The 18,716-nt window shown below is 44.3% G+C and overlaps 1 protein-coding gene across 2 annotated transcripts in view; it reads left to right on the top strand.

Annotated features, from left to right (window-relative positions):
- Nucleotides 1-18,716, top strand: part of TMEM242 (transmembrane protein 242) — a 116,497-nt gene that overhangs the window by 29,071 nt on the left and 68,710 nt on the right. For both annotated transcript variants that reach the window (XM_086927309.1, XM_086927310.1), the window contains exon 2: nt 14,020-14,120. In XM_086927309.1, coding sequence (XP_086783435.1) covers nt 14,020-14,120 — 101 coding nt within the window. The remainder of the gene's footprint in view (nt 1-14,019; nt 14,121-18,716) is intronic.

Here is an 18,716-nt window from a genome sequence, read left to right as displayed (position 1 = left end):
CCCCAGGTCCTATGATTAATGTGAGCATTGCCTATCCTGGCTATCAAGACTAATAGTCTAGATTCCAATGGGGTCTCGATGATTCGGGCACTATCAACTGAGGAACCATCCTAAGCGAGTTCAAGATTGGTCACTGTATTTAGTGCTGAAGGGAACTGGCCTCGCCTCTCGTTAGATAAATCCCCTTACCAGCTATAAGCTGAGTTGGCATAATACATGACCAGTTGGCTCTTTGCTCTGTGGTGGTTTTCTTCGCGGTTTTGATAGATTGGAGCTATGCACACAAATGAGGATTAAAAAAAAAAAAAAACAAGTTCTAACTGTTTGTCATGTTCCATTTTGTCTCAACTTATCACAAGAATATCATCCTGAAAGTATGTTGCCCCTTTGTGCCTTTAAAAACCTTATGCATTAGCCTCTGAAAAACCGCAGCGGCTGAAGCTAGCTCAAAGGGCATGCATATAAATCAATGGCATCCAAAAGGGGTAATAAATGCAGTGAGATTCCTGCTAGCAGGGTGTAACAAAACTTGGTGATAAGCCGGGGTTAAATCTATTGTAGAGAACCATTTTACGCCTTGAGATTGAGCTAATAATTCATCAATTCTTGGAATGGGAAATTTATCTACTATAATATTTTTATTTAGCTCTCTCAGGTCAGTGCATAAATGAAGAAGTCTATCAGGTTTCCGGGCGACAACCAATGGAGCCAACCACTCTGAACTCTAGACCGGCTCAATTATACCTTTCTGCCCTAAAGAGTCCAGTTCAGCCATAACCCCTTCTTTAACTCCTAATAGAATATTTCTGGTTTTATGACGCACAGGAACAGCTCCTTTCTTCAAAATGATTTTCTGCACAAAACTGTTCAACCTGCCAACATTACCAGAGAATACACTTGAAAATGTATTTTGAAGGTAATTAATCAAAACCTGGTTTGGATCGTCGAGTATCAAGACTTGGCTGCTCCTGTTGGGGTCAAGTATGATTCCCAGGGCTCATTGGTCCTTCCAACCCAAAACTGAGGGACCTTTTTCAGCTACATAGAGTTTACCTAAAGCTGATCTATCCTTGAATTTAAATGTAACTACAGTAAATCGTACCATTGGAATCTCTTCACCTGTGAATGTATCAGTGTGTACATCAGTGGGTCTTAACTCTTTCTTGAGTATATTGACTAACTTCTCCTCCAATACATTCTTTTGAATAATGGTGTACGGTTAGCCCGAATCTGCTATTAATTGAATTGTACCCCATCAATGGTAATATCACAAAGTGGTTTGTTCTGTGAGTTAGAGCAAACTCTCAAAACAACATTGTTTTCACAAATACCATCTTTAGTACAGTCTTCATTTGATGGGTCTACGTCTTCATTATCTCCCTCATTATTTTACACACACACACATGACTTGTTTGCGACCCAATCTGTTTAGTCTTCTTCTGCACATGTTTACGAAATGACCATTAATTCCACAAAAGGTGCATTTAGACTCCCAAGCTGGACAACTTTTATCTTTCACAAAATGACATTGTTGCCACATCTATAACAAGTAGGTACTCTTATCACCTTGAATTCTATCATTCTCTACAAACTTGTTTTTATTTGGTTCTTTGATATGAGGTTTGTCTAATTTTTTTGCTCTCCCATTTGGGAACTGTGCATACCTTTCCAACTACCTCACTTTCTTTTTTTTAATGCTGTTTTTGCGCATCTTTTCGACATCTCTTCCTTTTTTTTATTAAAGCAGTGACCTCTGCTGAAGGTGCTTCACCAACCACTCATAGTTTATCTTGAATACCAAAATTAGATGTGTGCATGACTAATTGGTCTCTGATAAAGTCATCATGTAGTGATCTAAACTTGCATGTGATGACTACCTTCTTCAACGCAGCAACATAATCTTCTACAGTTTCATTGATTTCTTGCTTCCTATGGAAAAAGGTGTATCTTTCTATACCAACACATACAGTGGGATGATAATGTATGTCTAAGTCTTCTAAAGCTTCTAAAAATACATTTGTGCTGCTCGCTCTCATCTTTTTTTCCATTTGATAATATACACGCAAATATCCTGGACCCACATTATGTAAAAGCCATTTATTTTTCCTAGGTGAGTATTCGTCTTCACTTTCTTCTTCTAAGGCAGAGATATAATTTAAAAAGTAATCTTTCCAATCTGGCCACTTTAAAATGGGTTCTCCAGGATGAGCCAGAAATGGATTAGGAGTTGAATAGTCCAAGGTTTTGTGCTCTCATGTTGAGCGTCTTACCAAAAGATAAGAGGAAAAAACCAATTATGAAAGTACTTACTTGATTTAAAATGTATTAAAAGCAATAGGAGAGAAGTCCAAAATTAGGTAACTTCAGGTGTGAAGTGTATAACCCTTGAGAAGAGGAGCAATCAGAACTTGTTTACTTCGTAAAATAAATTGGAACAATAACTAAAAATTGCTTCCTGTATGGCAAACGCAATACTCTTGGTGTGCGCGTCACTGTATAAATTATTCTGATGTAAAGAGCACAAAATCTCCTGGTGTGCGCATCACCGTTTATAAATTACTTCTGTGAATAAATTATATGTGTGTGACAAACACAATAATTATCTGGTGTGCGCGTCACCGTGCATGAATTAGTTCCGGTTCGGTAGACACAATAGATGCTGGTGTGCGGATCACTGTGATTGCAAGTGATGACTAATGAGAAATTTCCTAGTTACCACAAAGGAAAGTTTCAATTCTATTAAGGAGGCGGAGGCGAGGATTTCGCTAGTCCTTTCTCCATTTTATTGGACAGCAAGTTAGTAGTAAGAAAAAAAACAATACACCATGGACTACCCAAACATGGCAGCGGTAGTCCTGGTAACATAACAACCAATCAGAGTCCAACAGTTAGCATATAGGGAGTCCCAGCTGTTAGTCCTTCCTCTTTCTTGGGTGCTGCCGCAGGAAAGAAGTCATCCATCCACTAGTCCGCTTTTTGATCGGAGCCTAGGGAAGAGAAACAATAATAATAATATCTCGTCCAGAACAATGTCGAACAATTCAAGAACATTGCAATGGAGTAAACAGAACGAATTGCAAAGAGAAATTAATCATCATTGCACAGTTTATCAATGAGAACATTAATACACAGGAAAAGAGATACTTCCCTTAGACGAAGTAAAATCATCATAGTCCAGTCTCGGGAGGGAAGGCTCGATAAAGCCTGGGTGGGAAAATCCTCGCCTCCGCCTCCTTAATAGAATTGAAACTTTCCTTTGTGGTAACTAGGAAATTTCTCATTCTATGTCAGGAAGCGGAGGCGAGGATTTTGCTTGTTCAAAGCTTACTCGCCACCAACAAAGCAGCCTCATGGTTTGGCTTAAAGTAGAACTTTTTGAAAGTCGAATCCGAGGACCAATCCGCTGCATTCATGATATCTTCCAGGCGTCCACCTACCTGTATAGCCTTGGAAGCCATTGCACCTCTAGTGGAATGCGCCCCAAAGTCAGTGATGCTAATTCCAGCTTCTGACATAACCCACCTGACCCATCTGGCAATGGTGGGAGAGGAAACTGCCTTGAAAGGTTTCTTAACCGCAATAAGCAATTGTCTCTCGCCCGGAGGGCGGAGCTCAAGAGTAACATCTTCATATGTCTTAAGGCAACGAACAACACAGAGCTTTGGCGAATCTGGGAAAGCCGGGTAAGTTACTGACCTGGTATTACATTTAGTTCTTCTTGAAACAGTAAACGTAACCCCTTCTGGGGTAAAAACCCTGGCTGATATATCCAGTGCACGAACATCTGAAGCACGCTTACATGAAATCAGGCAGAGGAGAATCGCTAATTTGGCCGAAAGTTCCTTGCGGGAAAGGTACTGATTATCCTGCCAGGACTTTAGAAAATTCAAGACCACATTAACATCCCATAATCCTGTATAACGGGGTTCTGGGGGGCGCGAAAGGCGAATACCTTTAAGGAGTTTACAAACCCAAGGGTGCTCACCAACCGGAGAGCCATCAACAAGGGCATGCCCAGCAGATATTGCCGACCTGAAAGAGTTAATGGTGCTGTACGCCAATTTCTTTTTGAAAAGATCAGCGAGGAAGTTAATCACGTCGGTGACAGAGGAGCCCATGGGATCCAGGTGTTTTCCCACACACCAACGAACCCATCTGTTCCATGCTGATCCATAACGTTTAGTGGTGTTAGGGGCCCAGGCTCCTCGAATGAGGAGCTCAGCGTCTCTCGAAAGCGAGTCTCAAGACCAACGTCTCCTGAAATCCTCCATGCCATGAGACGTAGATGGCCCTGGAGAACCAGCGGATGTGGGTGACCCAAGGGATCCGTCAGAATGTGGTCGAACGACGGAAGTCGAAGAGGCCTGTCCCAGGACAGTTCCAAAAGAGAAGGGAACCAGCATTGAGCTCTCCAGATTGGCGTGATCAGAATCAAAGAAGCTCTCTGTCTGCGGACCTGCGCCGCCACCTTTTGAATGAAAAGGAAGGGGGGAAACGCATAAGCTGGAAACTGGGACCAGTCCTGTAGGAAGGCATCCACTGCTTCCGCCCCCGGATCCGGTTTCCAGCTGTAGAAGCGGGGCAGGTGGGCGTTCCACCTGGACGCAAATAAGTCCATCACTGGAAGACCCCAAAGGTCCGAAATTCTCCGGAATACTGAAGGATCCAGCCTCCAGTCGCTGGCATCCCGAAAATTCCTGGATTGCCAATCCGCTACTGTGTTCAGATCGCCTGGGAGATACTCCGCCGTGACAGAGATCTGGCGAAGAAGGCAATAGTTCCAGAAGTCTTTCGCAAGATCCGCTAGGACCTTGGAATGCGTGCCTCCCAACCGATTGATGTACCTGACAGCAGTCGTGTTGTCCATCCGAAGAAGAACACAACACGAAACCCTGGTCGAGGTGAAGGAGCGGATTGCGAACGAGCCCGCAAGGAGCTCCAAGCAGTTGATGTGGAGGTGAAGTTCCTCCTCCGTCCACCTGCCGCCCACCGAGAGTGAGCCGCAACGGGCGCCCCAACCCTGGCGACTGGCATCTGACTCGATCACAAGATCCGGACGGGAACCGAAAATCGCCTTCCCGTTCCAGGCATCCATGTGATCTAACCACCAAAGAAGTTCCGATCGGGCTTCCAGATTTAAGGAAATCAGTTCCGAGTAAGTGAGACCCTTGCGGAGATGAAACGCCTTCAGTCTCTGAAGAGCCCTGTAATGAAGAGGGCCTGGAAAAATGGCTTGGATCGACGAAGACAGTAAGCCCACAATCCTGGCCAGTTGGCGGAGGGATACTCGATCCCGCCGGAGAACCTTGCGAATCTCCTTCTTGATCTTGGAGATCTTTTCGGAAGGAAGGTGAAGAGTCGCATCCGTAGTTATGATCAGAAAGCCAAGGAAAGTCATTTCTTGACGAGGAAAGAGATCCGACTTCTGGGCATTGATGATGAAGCCCAGAGACTGAAGAAGGGTTATTGTAACCTGAAGATGGTGAAGAAGGAGGTCCTTGGACTGACACATTAAAAGAATGTCGTCCAGGTAAACAATCAGACGAATCCCCAGGGTACGGAGATGCTCTACCACCGGGCGCAGGAGTTTGGTAAAGCACCAAGGTGCTGAGGAAAGACCAAAGGGAAGCGTACGAAATTCGTAAACCTGATTCTTCCACAGAAACTGGAGGAATCGACAGTGAGGAGGAAAGATTGGAACCGAAAGATAAGCATCTTTCAGATCCAAGCGAACCAACCAATCGTTCTGTAACAGAAGGTCTCTCAAAAGATGGATGCCCTCTATCTTGAAGTGTCTGTAAATTAGCCACTCGTTGAAGGAGCGGAGGTTGATTACCGGTCTGAACCCTTTGCCCTTCTTTTCCACCAGGAAGATGTTGCTGAGGAAACCGTTTGGGTGAAGCACCGAGGGGATAATGGCGCCTTTTTGTAACATCGTCCGAACCTCTAAATCTACAAGTTCTTGTTCTGTGACAGAAAAAACTAGAGGACGAGGACGAGAAGGTTGAACGGGGGAACCGTAAAATTCGATGTGAAACCCCTGAACCGTCTCTAGAACCCAAGGATCTGAAGTTGACGCCCAGGCCTGGGGAAACAACGCTAACCTTCCCCCCATTTGAACCAGAGAGATGATACGAAATCTTTCCATTAAATCCTCTGGAGTTGGACTGGAATCCACCACGTCCTCTGCCTTGGCCTCTGCCTCCTCTGGAAGGGTAAAAGGTACCCTGTCGTCCATCATTCCAGCCGTTATTTCTTTTGTATTGGCCTCTATTGGGGCCTTGCTGGACCTGACGGCCGGAAGAGCGACTCCTGCCTCTGCCGGCCCCGCCAAAAACCTTTTTGGGAAAAAATCTTTTCATAGAAGCCTGAGCCTTGTCCAGAGCAGAAAAAGTTGCCACAAACTTCCCCAACTCCTTCACAAAGGGGTCTCCAAACAAAGCACCCTGTGCAATAGGGCCTGCCTCAGAAGACGACAACTCTCCTAGTTTTGGATCAATCTTAAGAAGCAAGGATCGTCGCCGTTCCGCCAAAAGCGCGCAATTGGCATTGCCAAGAAGGCACATTGCCCGTTGCGACCAACCATCAACGTCATCAACCGACATCGGTAAACCCGACTCCTTAGAACGTTGGGCCACTTCAATTATTTTAGTGAGAGGGCCCACAACATCCAAGAGTTTATCCTGACAGGCTTTCCATGACCTATCTATACCCTTTTTAGGGTCCTTGATATATTTGGCGAAGAAGGTACACAACTTGGGATCAATCTCAGGGGTGCATGCCACTCTAAAGGGAAGGGAAGGGCGTGGGCACTCAGAACGCAGGCGAAGGCGAACATCCTGAGGTAAAGGCTTTCGAAGCTTAGCTGCGACATAATCAGCTGTAGACTGCTCAGGAAACCACTCCGATGACCTGGGTCTTACAATAGTAGATGGGTCAAACATATTAGGAGGCACAAGATCACCCTCTGTAAGACTAGGAGCACTGGGCTTTGGGCGCCAAGACCTGCTCACATCAGAAAAATCCTCTGAGGAAGCGTCCTCATCCTCATCTACGTACTCGTCCTCCTCATCATCTCCCTCAATGGGGAACCCTTCCTCCGGGTCAAGGTCCTGGGTGGCAAAACCACCAGTCTCTCCGGGTGAGTCGTCCCCCCGGTAGGGTGCGCTTCTAAGCGTGCGCGCACTCTTACGGAAGACTTCAGATAATTTACAGAAACCCTCCAGGTGCCCCGCGTCACGCTTTCTGGCCGTACGTGGTAGAGCACATGGAACACCACTGGGCCCTGCCCCACTGTCCCCAAAAACACCTGTATCATTCTTAAAAACATGGGCTGACAGTCTATTTACACTGTCCTGCAGAGGTGCCAGAGCTTGAGCTATCGCAGAAGAGAGAAGCCTGTCAACCTCTGCAGGAGGGTGCAAAGGGGTCAGTTGTGGCTGATCATTAGGAGCCACCACCTCAACAGTAGAAGGACCGGACTGCATTTTAGCAGAAAAACTGGTACCCATACACAAACACCCCAACTATATATAAGGGGAAACCCTTCACACAGGTACCACACAGGCTAACACAAGTGAAAAACCTGAAACACAAAAGTTCTGACTGAGATTAAATTAAAATTTATAAAATTCCAGTCAGAAAATACTTCTTGCTGTCAAACGGCGTCAGTGTGAGGGAAGTGGCCAAAAAACGAAAGAAGCGCAGTGCCTCAGCGCGTTTCTACTCAAGCGCGAAAGGCGCTGAGGAGAACAGCTGATCGGCGTCAGAAGCCGACACCAAGATCGCGCACGCGCGAAGAAGAAATGCTCGGGCTGAAAGCCTACCGCGTTAGAAACACAGCCTACAACAAAGGCAAAGTCAATATCTATCAAGCGATATCCAAACAAAGCTGTCTACAATCACAACAAAAACTGCCACGACAAAGATAGTTAGCTCAAGAAAAACGTGACTTATCTTGCCGAGGCAGCAATGGAGAAAGAGGAAGGACTAACAGCTGGGACTCCCTATATGCTAACTGTTGGACTCTGATTGGTTGTTATGTTACCAGGACTACCGCTGCCATGTTGGTTTAGGTAGTCCATGGTGTATTGTTTTTCTTCTTACTACTAACTTGCTGTCCAATAAAATGGAGAAAGGACTAGCGAAATCCTCGCCTCTGCTTCCTGACATAGAATTGTAAATAAAACGGCGAACGCAGTTGTTTTCTGCTATGCGTATCACTGTAACGCTTGGATTGAATAGCCAATCCGTTCCTATAAGGAACTCCCCCAAGATAGAGGCACTTCCCGTACAAGCGTACTGACGTCACATTGTGAGTTTAAGGGTTATTCAACAGTGACGCACATCAGTTCCAGCACACTCAGGATGCCTCGAGCTTCAGAGTCTTCAAGATATGACCCGCGCCAACAGCCTCGAGCGCACCAACGGTCACTCCACGCCCAATACCTTAAATTTCTTCCAGAACCACGTAATCGGAACCTCAAAGGAAGGAATGGAATGCACATCTCTGCTGGTGAGTAGATTTTTTTTCCGGATTCTTCAATATGAAGGCTTGAAAGGAAAAGAAAATTGCTCTGGTTCTCTTCTCTGCCTGTTCTCGATTCAGTAAGTGGTGTGGTTCAATATCCCATACTTGTCGCCAATTTGTAGGAACCACAGAAGAGGGATGTATTCAAAATAAGTTTCATTGTAGGAGAACAGGCAAGTACAACATCCAGCTAGCTCCACTCACGATAACTGAATCCTTCCCCCAACATTCTGGAACTAATAGCATCCCGTCACCTAGGAACAGGTAACTAGGATACCCCAGCCTTGAAGAATAACGTTCTAAACCCTTTTCTAAGTTGATTGCGTTGCTGCAGTTAGAGATACTGCCTGCAGCACATACTCAAATGGTGTTGTAGCCCTGCCGGCTGGCCTATGAAGCTTTGTGAACATTGTGTTGTAGTCAAAGTGTGGAAGTCGTGTAGTATATTATAGGTAGGTTTAATGGATCGTAGTTACTGGGACGTAGGATGCGTTTACGACCCTCCAGGAGCAGCATCCTGCTACCAGGCCCAAAACCAACTGACACTTTCCCACCAACACTCCAGATCACCTCACACTCTGGCTGAGCAGCAGGGGCATAGACTCTGGGGAGGATGCATAGCAACCAAAGCAAGTCACAACACATCTTCCCCTCGTAAGGAAGCAATAGAATATATAAATAAAACAATCCAAGTCCCACAAATTAAAAGGACAAAAGATGCCACAGTGCAAGGGTGCATGGAGCCCAAAAACTGGAAAAACTACCCGATCCCAACACGAACACAGAACCAGCCTGTATCCTTCACAACACAACAGTGGGATTGGTGGTACAATGGGCTAAAACACTGCCACTTCACCCCTTAGGAAGGGTGGTAACATTGGGCTAAACAAAATGCCCTGGCACCCATAATCCCCTTAGGAAGGGTGTTACCTTGAACAGAGAACTTCAGCAGAAAGGGAGTCATTAAATCCATCACATTCCCCTCAAACAGGGAATTTCAGAAAAACGCAGCAAAAGGTATCTTTCAACCTATAACCTCACAGGGTATCTATAAACCCTTTACAATCAAAGAGTATTGTTTTAAACGCATCATATTCCTACTCGTACTCAAGGAAATTCTGGGAAAACGTAGCAAAAATGTATCTTTCAACCCATAACTTCACATGGTATCTTTTGACTCCTCAAAATAAGAGGGTATTTTTAAACCTGACACATTCCCACTCACACTCGTGGAAACTCAGTAAAAATGTAGCAACAGATATATAGCAACCCATTGCATTCTCGCTAACACAGGGAATCTCAGAAAAATGTAACAACAGGTATAATATAACAGCTCATCGCATACCCACTCACACAGGGAATCTCAGAAAAATGTAAAAACCACCAAAAACCTGCACACCATTCACGATCTCAAACATCACACCTGGTCTCCCAAAAGACTCAAACTTTAACCTTCACTAATTCGTACGCACAAGCAAACTTCACAGTGTAATACTTTATGCAATGGCTCCGGATTTTCGTCCCCCCCCCCCAACCACGTGTGGGGAGGTTCATGGTCGTTGCCCGCCCAGCGGACAGGGTACCTGCCACTAAGGTGTCATTACACGGGAGAAGCCCATTGAAGCCCGCTAGTGACCTTAGTAGGGTCCCACTAGGACACAGCAGGACTGTGTGGCCTGCTTCTAAGTTTCCAGTGGAAGGTAGTATTGCCCCTATCACTTTGTGTAGCACAGTTTGTACTTTTTAGGTCCTGATGAATTGCTATAAGAGCATGAAACATGTCGACCACTAGGTAGAATATACACCACAGGATCATTGCACCAGTGTGTAACTTTTCCATTCACTGTTTTTATTAAGGTAGTTAACCACACCATTAAAATGCTTTGTGGATTACCTAACTTTTTTTAATTATCACCCACCTCTCACGTCCACACTTCACCCAAAACCCTCATACCCACATGCACCAACTGGCAGGAACAAAAGCTCTCTGATAAAGAGCCCCTTCATGGGTGCCCGTCAGACATTGCATCGCCAGTCTGACGAGGAGCAAAACCCAGATGATGAAGCATGACACCTAGCTTGCTGGGTGTGTGAGGGTTTTAGTTCCGAAAGGGGAACTCCCCCTTATCCTCTCTTGCTTGGTTCTCCTACTCCCCCCCCCCCCCCCCCCCCTTTTGGGGAACTGTGTATTCTCTTTGTTTAACATAGTATCAGGGCTTATACACTGGACCCCGTAAAAAATAGCCCACCCCGGTTCCTCTCGTTGTTACCCGATGTTCTTCACCAGGGCCAGATAACGGGAGACAATGCAAAAAAATCCTGAATGTAACAATAGATCTAGAGTACTTAGTGCTGGCTTTATAGACTTCCCACAAAGAGCCTCAGAAATGAAATTATTCCAGCATTAGGGTTCTCTCCTCATACCTTAACGCTTCACAGACTCCCTCCACAGAGTCCTCACCAATGACTCGTGACGATACTGCAGCACTCATTTTGACTTGTGGTGTGAAAAAAAAATAATAATGCTGCCTCCTTGCTTATGAGGTGAAGGCATCTTTATGCAAGTGCACATTCCAGTCTACCGCACTGACGTCACAAGGAAGGGCAACTCTTCACGAGCGGCATGCTCCAGCAAGCAAGTCTTGTCCACATAAAGATGACAACTCGGGGACTCTCAAACCAAGGGCTACGTATGATGCACAGGAACTCATGCTGCAGCTTCAAGCGCTGCATCGGATTTCGACAATCTTCACTCAAGGAAAACGGCGATGACGCACACGCAGAGGTATGACATCACAGCACCCGGCTCGCTAAGCTGCATACTGGCCGTTACGCTCCGTCGCCTGAGTCAAACAGGTTCGCATGCCCCAGAATCCTCATAGTTCTGTTTCAAAAATATAAATGTCGCCGCCATTCTCACGCTAGTAGCAGTAAGCACAAAACCCACTCACCGCAGTGATGTCTTGCTGTCCGTTACTCTCACCGGTATGTGCATATATTGCCGCCAATGTTCAGATCACAATGGTAATTCATCCACAGCGATGTGTTAATATGGGCTCTATTAAAAACATTAACTGTCACATCAGCATCTTCTCTGTGTTAAATGCAGGTAAAGGCTCTGCGTCTCGCGCTCCTTGCTTCACTGGTTCCTAAGTGCAAGTAGAAGTCCTGCGCAAGTCTGATACCAAACCAGTTCAACTGAGCAGCTGGCCTCTCGATCTGTTACACCTTATACACTGGCTTGTGACAATGCCCTGGATTGCAGGATGACAGATCCTTCATAACATAAAAAATGCTGCATGTTGATAAGCATATTACGCAATTCGTTGTCTCCGTGAATAATACCAGTCTATGTAAATAACAGATCCACGCCCTGGCAGTGGGCTGTCCGATCGGGAACATACTGGTGGGGCTGCAGGGTGTTCTGGTTCTTCTGTAGTGCTCTAAAGTTTATTCAGTAGTTTCCTCTTGAGTTCCTTTACATTTCTTCTGTAATTTCTTCAATTCACACACATGGTTCTGTCTACAAATCTTCCTCAGAGTTGTAATCAAAGTCCGGATGTTGTGGAGTATATTATAGGTAGGGTTATTGGACCATAATTACAGGTAAGTAAGATGATGGTTAAGCCCTTCCAGGAGCAGCATCATGCTGCTCAGCCCATAACCAACTGACACTTTCCAACCAACACTCTATATTCCAGATCACCTCACACTGTGGCTGAGGGGCAGGAGCATAGATCTCTGGCGAGGATGCACATAGACCAAAGCAAATCACAACATTTTGTGATGGAGAACGGGTAGATGTTTCAGCTTTTGAGATCATCTGCACTCTTGCGTCATGGCACCTTTTGGATTCGGGGGGCTTATTTGTCCTTTCTGATTTGTGTGACGTTAGAGATGTTACGTTTTAGCTGTGTGCATTATTTACATCTTGCATGTTTACATTTTCTATGTATCAGATATGTGTGTTGTTTTTACATCTTTCAATCTTGCATATGGATCTGTTCCCTAGTATTTTATGAATGCGTGATCCCACCTTGCACTCATCATTAATATATTATTTCATATCCATCTTGCATTAGCTATCCATGCATTATCTTTATGCGGTATGCCCATATTACATCTGTTGTTGTTTTTTCTTCTTCTAAAGAGGGAAGATGTGTTGTATCTTGTGTGCTGCAATACATTCTTCCCCAGTGCTTTGTTCCTTGCTACTCAGCCAGGGTAAGTGTGATGTGTGCCTGGTTGAGTGAGTGTCAGTTGGTGAGAGTGGACTGAGTAGCAGGGAGGCTGCTCCTGGTGGGGCGTACCTTCCATCTTACCAGTTACTTGGAAACAACTGTGACTTAAACCTTTCTCAGGACCTACTTTACTGCCTACTGGATTATCTGGATGCAAGGATGTTACTTCCATTCCAACACATTGCCATAGAATACAGTTTGGGCTGGACTGTTTGCATGAGGAGCAGGGTCAAGACTGATTTGCATATGGTTGGGTTCAAACCGGGTAGGCGTAGTGAGCAAAAGAATGATGGATTTAACCCAGATGTCTTGACTGAGGGTGGATGTTTGACTCCGCACTCCGTCCATTTGTTGCTGTAGCACTTTTCGCCCTAAGTGGGATGGGTATGCCCAGACTCGAGCCCTTTCCCCGCTGCGCCACTGGATTCAAGCTAGCCTGTCTGCTGAGAGGTGAAACCCCAAAACTGGTCCCAGGATGCTTGTTTCCGGTCCAGGGAGAACCTGGCTTGGCAATTCGGCCTGGACTGTTCCATGAGGAGCAGGGTCAAGACAGATTTGCGTATGGCTGGTTCCAAACTGGGGTGGCGTAGGGAGCAAAAGAATGATGGATTTAACCCAGATCTCTTGACCAGTGGTGAATGTTTGATTTACTCAGCATTCTGTCCATCATGTGTTGCTGTAGCACATAGTATAACATTGGCCACATACCCCATGTTAAACCTGTTTAAATGTTCTATCACTTAAGTACTATAATAATGTTTGAGATTGGCCAGAGAGCGCTAAAGACATGTTTTTCTGTGCTAAACCTTGTTTTGATTAAATAAAGAATAACTGGACAATCATTTGTTTTTAAATTGATTGTTTTACTATCTTGTTGATCTCTAACCTCCAATCACCTCCTGGAGTAAGCCTTGGACATTCCAGTTTCGTTACTTTGAGAGAGTCAAGTGCTAAAACAGAGAGCTTGGTAATGCAATTTGGGGTTCAGTAGTAGTTTTTCCCCAGGACACAGATGCTACACACCGTTGTAGCACAGTGAACCCTGTCTGCCCATCGATACCAGGGACCAGGCCTTTAACTTTAGCATCATTTGTATTTTACTTATCGTAATTTATAAAAAAAAAAATATTACAAATAGAAGTGTGTTCAGCAATGTGTTTTTTTTTCTCTCGCTATGCTATATTCTAGAGTGTTCTTCAGCCAGTGTGAAATGTATTTACATCCAAATTTCTTTTGAATGCTTTTCAGGTGGAATTTTCCTTGCTAGTGCTGCCGCAGTTGGAATGGTGGTGGGCTTCGGTGCAACTCTCTCTCTTGCAAAAAGGAAAAGCCCTAGTTGGTTCAACAAGGTCTGTTTTATGCTAATATTACAGTACATTCCTGCATATCTTTTCCCACTGCATTCGCTCGGTCTTCAATGATTTCCACAAAATTAAAGGTCAACGTTGGATAGTTGCACAGAAGTGTTCTGGGGGTACATCATTACAGATATGTATGAATTGGGTGCACGAATAAAAACATAGATTTTACCAGCGATTATAACAGATTTTTGTTACAGGCCACCAACCCTGATTATATTATTAATCTCATTTAAAGGATAGATTTCCACAGGGTGTTTGTGATTTGCCCAAATGTAATTTTGTCTTATTGGTTGCTCTATTTGTTTGACCAAAGTCAACTGCAGGACCAGTTTTGGTGGCTATTATCTCTCCTTAGAATTATACCACTTCATTCTTAAGTGCTGGTCTAATATCTTTGGTAGGGTCTTTTGGTTTTCTCTGGCCCTTCTTGACAAGTTAATAATTTGGCAATGTAAAACTGTTTTATTAAATAATCCAAGCCTTTAACTAGTGCCTCAATCTTATTATGCTTGTGTGGTTTATGTATTTTAAAAAAAAGTATTTGTTTCTCCCAAATCCATTAAGCATTTGGAATTTTCACATGCTCATGAAAAGCCTTGAGAACTCATCTCCTTCCTCCCCACTCTATTTTTGCTCTCACGTTTGGTACCTAAAATGCTGATTATCAGACGAGGTAGAATGTAGCCTGGACATTCTGTCTAGCTCCAATTTTGTAATTTCGGCTGGTAAACTTGTGAGTTTTGGCAGGAGTATGGGGCTAGCCTTCTGTGTGGGGAATGCACAAGTGGAGTTTAAAGGTTCCTACCTACGTCTTTCAGACCAGACTTTCTAAGCACAGTTGACTACTAGGCTAAAAACCAACTCTTTTGACATACAGGTAACTTTTCCTGTTGCGGTCATCTCCATTGTGAAACCCATTCTAACCAGAAAACGGGTGAATGTAGGTTTCGGTCAGTTGGAAATATTAGATTCAACACTGCTTTGTAATCTCGTGTTTATTTATGTGTTGTACTCCGACTAGGTTCGTGATGCCCTATCCTGGCTTTCATAATTGCATAGTCTGCGTTTAACTTTGACGAATGCATCCTTACAAATCTCTTGTTTCAGTTTCCTCTAGGCTCAGTTGAAGTTTTGAAAGCTGTTTTTCGTCGAATTTTTCTGATTTTCAAAGGAGCACGTGTCTGGGAGGCATGATGAAGAGAAACTGACCTATCTATCAGACAAGCTCGTGACCGTGACCTAGTTCTCTGGGAACAGTAGCTTACAGATTCCCCCAGTTTCATCAATGAGACCGTATTGTCAAAGCTGTTGTGTGGCAGCTGGTTTGACGATAGATTACTGCAGCGCTTGTCTTGAGGCTTTGGAAGGGTTTGTGCAAACATCATCTGACGGCATATTTCCGATGCCACAATTAGTATTGGTACAGAACACCCTAGAGGCGCTGACGTGTGACTCAAGTCAATGTTTTTGCACTCTTTTTAGCCTTTTCTCTTTAGCACGACGAATCTTAAAGTGGCTTCTTCAGAACAGTTTGCGTTTGTAAGGGGCGAATTTACCAAAAGTGTTGGAATTTTGAAATTGCTATTTATAGCATTAAATGAGTGGTCCATACCGTAAACACAGTGCCCCATTGTGTTTCAGCTTATTGAACATTGTCCCTTCAAATGCCCACGTCCTGCTATACAAGAAACCTCTGCCCATGATTGCATTTGTCTGGAGTTCTGCTGTTTCTTAATATGTAACGGTTCGTTGTCTCGGTTGACCTCCGGTTTAAAGTTGTTTTTCTTTCTAGGAAAATGCGCATTTAACATGTCGAGGACGTTATTTGCTTTTCTAACATTAGCCAATGTTCATTATTAATGCCAGTGGGCCCATTTTTTACATTTGATATCACAGATCACATGGCGATTTATGAAATATGCTTATTCGGTATAAAGTTATCAAATGCAACTCGCCTTACTTTTTGCTGGATGCCAATGTATGCTTTTGACTCAGTTTATCTTTCCATGTGCTGGGTTCTCTAATACTGCATATACTTTCTATGAAAACTCCAATAGATGCAATCTGTATTGAATCGCATCTTTCTGTTAGTGTGGTCAGCAAGCTTTATTTGACAGCTAGCAAGATGGCAGACTTTATTGAATGGTGGTCTGTGGTAGAGGCTGGCTTATGCCGCCACTTGAGAGGTCGAGGTCATCATGTCTGTGATACAGTGTCTAAGTGGAGAATAGGACTTCCTTTTAGTTAAAATTTTTTTCAGGAGCTGAACAGGGAGGAAAAAGTTGACCAAATATTGGAAAGCGTGCTCAAGAAGTGCAGATACAATAAATGACGAAGCCTAGGCGTGCTTCTACTTGTAAAGACTGCCAGGTGCGTTTTTTACATTTTAACTGGAGTCAAGGTCTAGGATGTGGCTGGAGGCACAACTGGGATATGTAAGTTTCATCTAGTCTGTTTTCAGTAGAAGCCCACGAGCTAACAGGACTTTAATTTTTAAAATTTTTTTATGTACCCTTGCATGAGTTACCATCAAGATGATGTAGGTTGCTGAGAGACTTTCAAGATGTGGTTGGTGACCTGCATAAACAATGATGGAAGTTATCAATCACATCTGAAGGCTTGTCTTACGTAGTAGGAAATGCAGAACTAGCGTTCATAGATCACAAATGTTATATCTGTACAATTTCCTATGTCGTATCGAATGTGACCAGCATTGAGCAGGCACGTTAAGGATGTTTCACTTGTTAAAACCTACAGGGTGCTTTCTCTGTCTGGCGTTCGACAGTATGGGAAAGTCTTGTGCTTCCTGACTGTAATTTGTTAAAGTTTCCTGGTGATGCCAAATGTGGGTGAGATAATCACTGTTCACTGAACGCCGCATCAGTGTTGTGTATTGCATCAGACATTTAGACGACAATGAGTTTAAGGAAATAATTGAAGACTGGCTTCCATAAGAAGATTGCAGGAATTTTATATCTGCTTTGGTTTCCATTCAGTGTATTGCTTTTCCATTTTTGGGATGCATTAAGAGTGCAGTAAGGATTTTCTATAGATTTAGCCGGCCAACTGAGCCTGTGCTTCATAAATCAGTGTTTTCAAGATTTAATTTACGCAGCCCCATAACATAATGCTGAACCATCCGTGCTTGAGCATAAATGTATGCCGAGCCAAGAGTACCACACATATGTTGGTGTTTAGTTCTGTGGGCTGTTTATCCACTGTTTGCTTGCAGTTTGGCAACGATTCTACATGGGATAGCTGCATGAGGAACACAAGGATTTAAGAGGCTGACATGCCCTCAATGACTTTCCTAACTATGGTTAAGGAAAAGGGAAGATTCTATCAAGTAATAAGGATTACCCTTCAATATTTTTTTAATAGTCTCCAATAGGTCACCAAAGCCCTTATTAGTGCACATGACAGTTTGTTTTAGTAATCATTTGAATGAGTGGGCGTGAATGGTGCGGGTTCGATGGGGTTTGGTCGTGAGTTAATTGTCCTTCCAAGAGATAGGATCTTTTATTAAGCTGTGATACCTAATTTGGCTATCCATTTTAGATGAGGATCCAGTGAGTTAGAGAGGAAGGTTGCTTTGATGGGTTTCCCACCATATTTGTCTCTGTTGTGATTTGTGGGGCAGTTCAAAATTGTATTGCTAAATCTAAGCTCCTGGCCTCGTTGTAGAGGGTCATGGTTTTAAGGTACTTGAGATCATCTGCCGGAACGGATTACAAAAATAATCCAGAAACGTTGAATTATATGCCTATGTCCCATGCGGTCAATGGAGTTCTTTAAGGGATAGAGTAATCAAATTTCCTCATATTGAGATAGTCTTGTAGCTTGCCTTTGTATTCTGTCCCTTTTTAGGTCGAGCCTACAGCATTGCTTTAGCAATGCTTGTTTGGCGAGATTATAGTATGGCTTTCAAAAGTCTACCCAAACTGCGGATTAGGTACAGTGCATGTGACCCGGGCGCGTGCACATAGCACAGAGCCTCGACATCAGACTTCAAAGCTAAGGAATCAGCTCCCCCGCCCCCGCATTAGAGGTTGTTGTAAAAGGGATCTCAAAAGTGCTACCTACCCACGTTTGCTGGCTTGCTACAAGCTTAAGTACATGTGCGCGTGCGCCCATCTGCCTTTGTGTTGCGCCTCTCACAACAGCCCCTGCCTCTCACCCTCCCCCACCACAGAGCGCAGCGCATCGCACTGCTGCGCTTTCACTGTCACGGCCGTGTCTTTCACTCCTCCGCCAGAAGTGGTGCGTTTCTCGACAAGCTCATTTTTCTGCCATTACTTCTTCAACCTCTGCAACTGCTGGCAACAATGCTTGCTCCTTTCCCTGGGCTGCAGCTGACTCCTCCTCCTGTTCGCTCCATCTCTTCCACTGAAGCTGCCTCCTCCCTCCTTTTTGAAATGCAGGATCAAAAGTATGCTTATGTTTAGATTTCTTTTGAACATTTGCGTCTCGCACACATGTATGGGTACCAATACATGGCCGCCACCTCTACAATGTAATCGAGCACTTCCCTTGCATCACACCCTTCACTGACGCAATGTTCTTTTAACCCCTTCCATGCTGATG

Source organism: Lissotriton vulgaris, chromosome 6 (assembly GCF_964263255.1).
Source record: "Lissotriton vulgaris chromosome 6, aLisVul1.2, whole genome shotgun sequence".
In the NCBI taxonomy this organism is placed as follows: domain Eukaryota; kingdom Metazoa; phylum Chordata; class Amphibia; order Caudata; family Salamandridae; genus Lissotriton; species Lissotriton vulgaris.
Note: the sequence above shows the minus strand (reverse complement) of the source record. Positions and strands in the feature narration are given on the sequence as shown.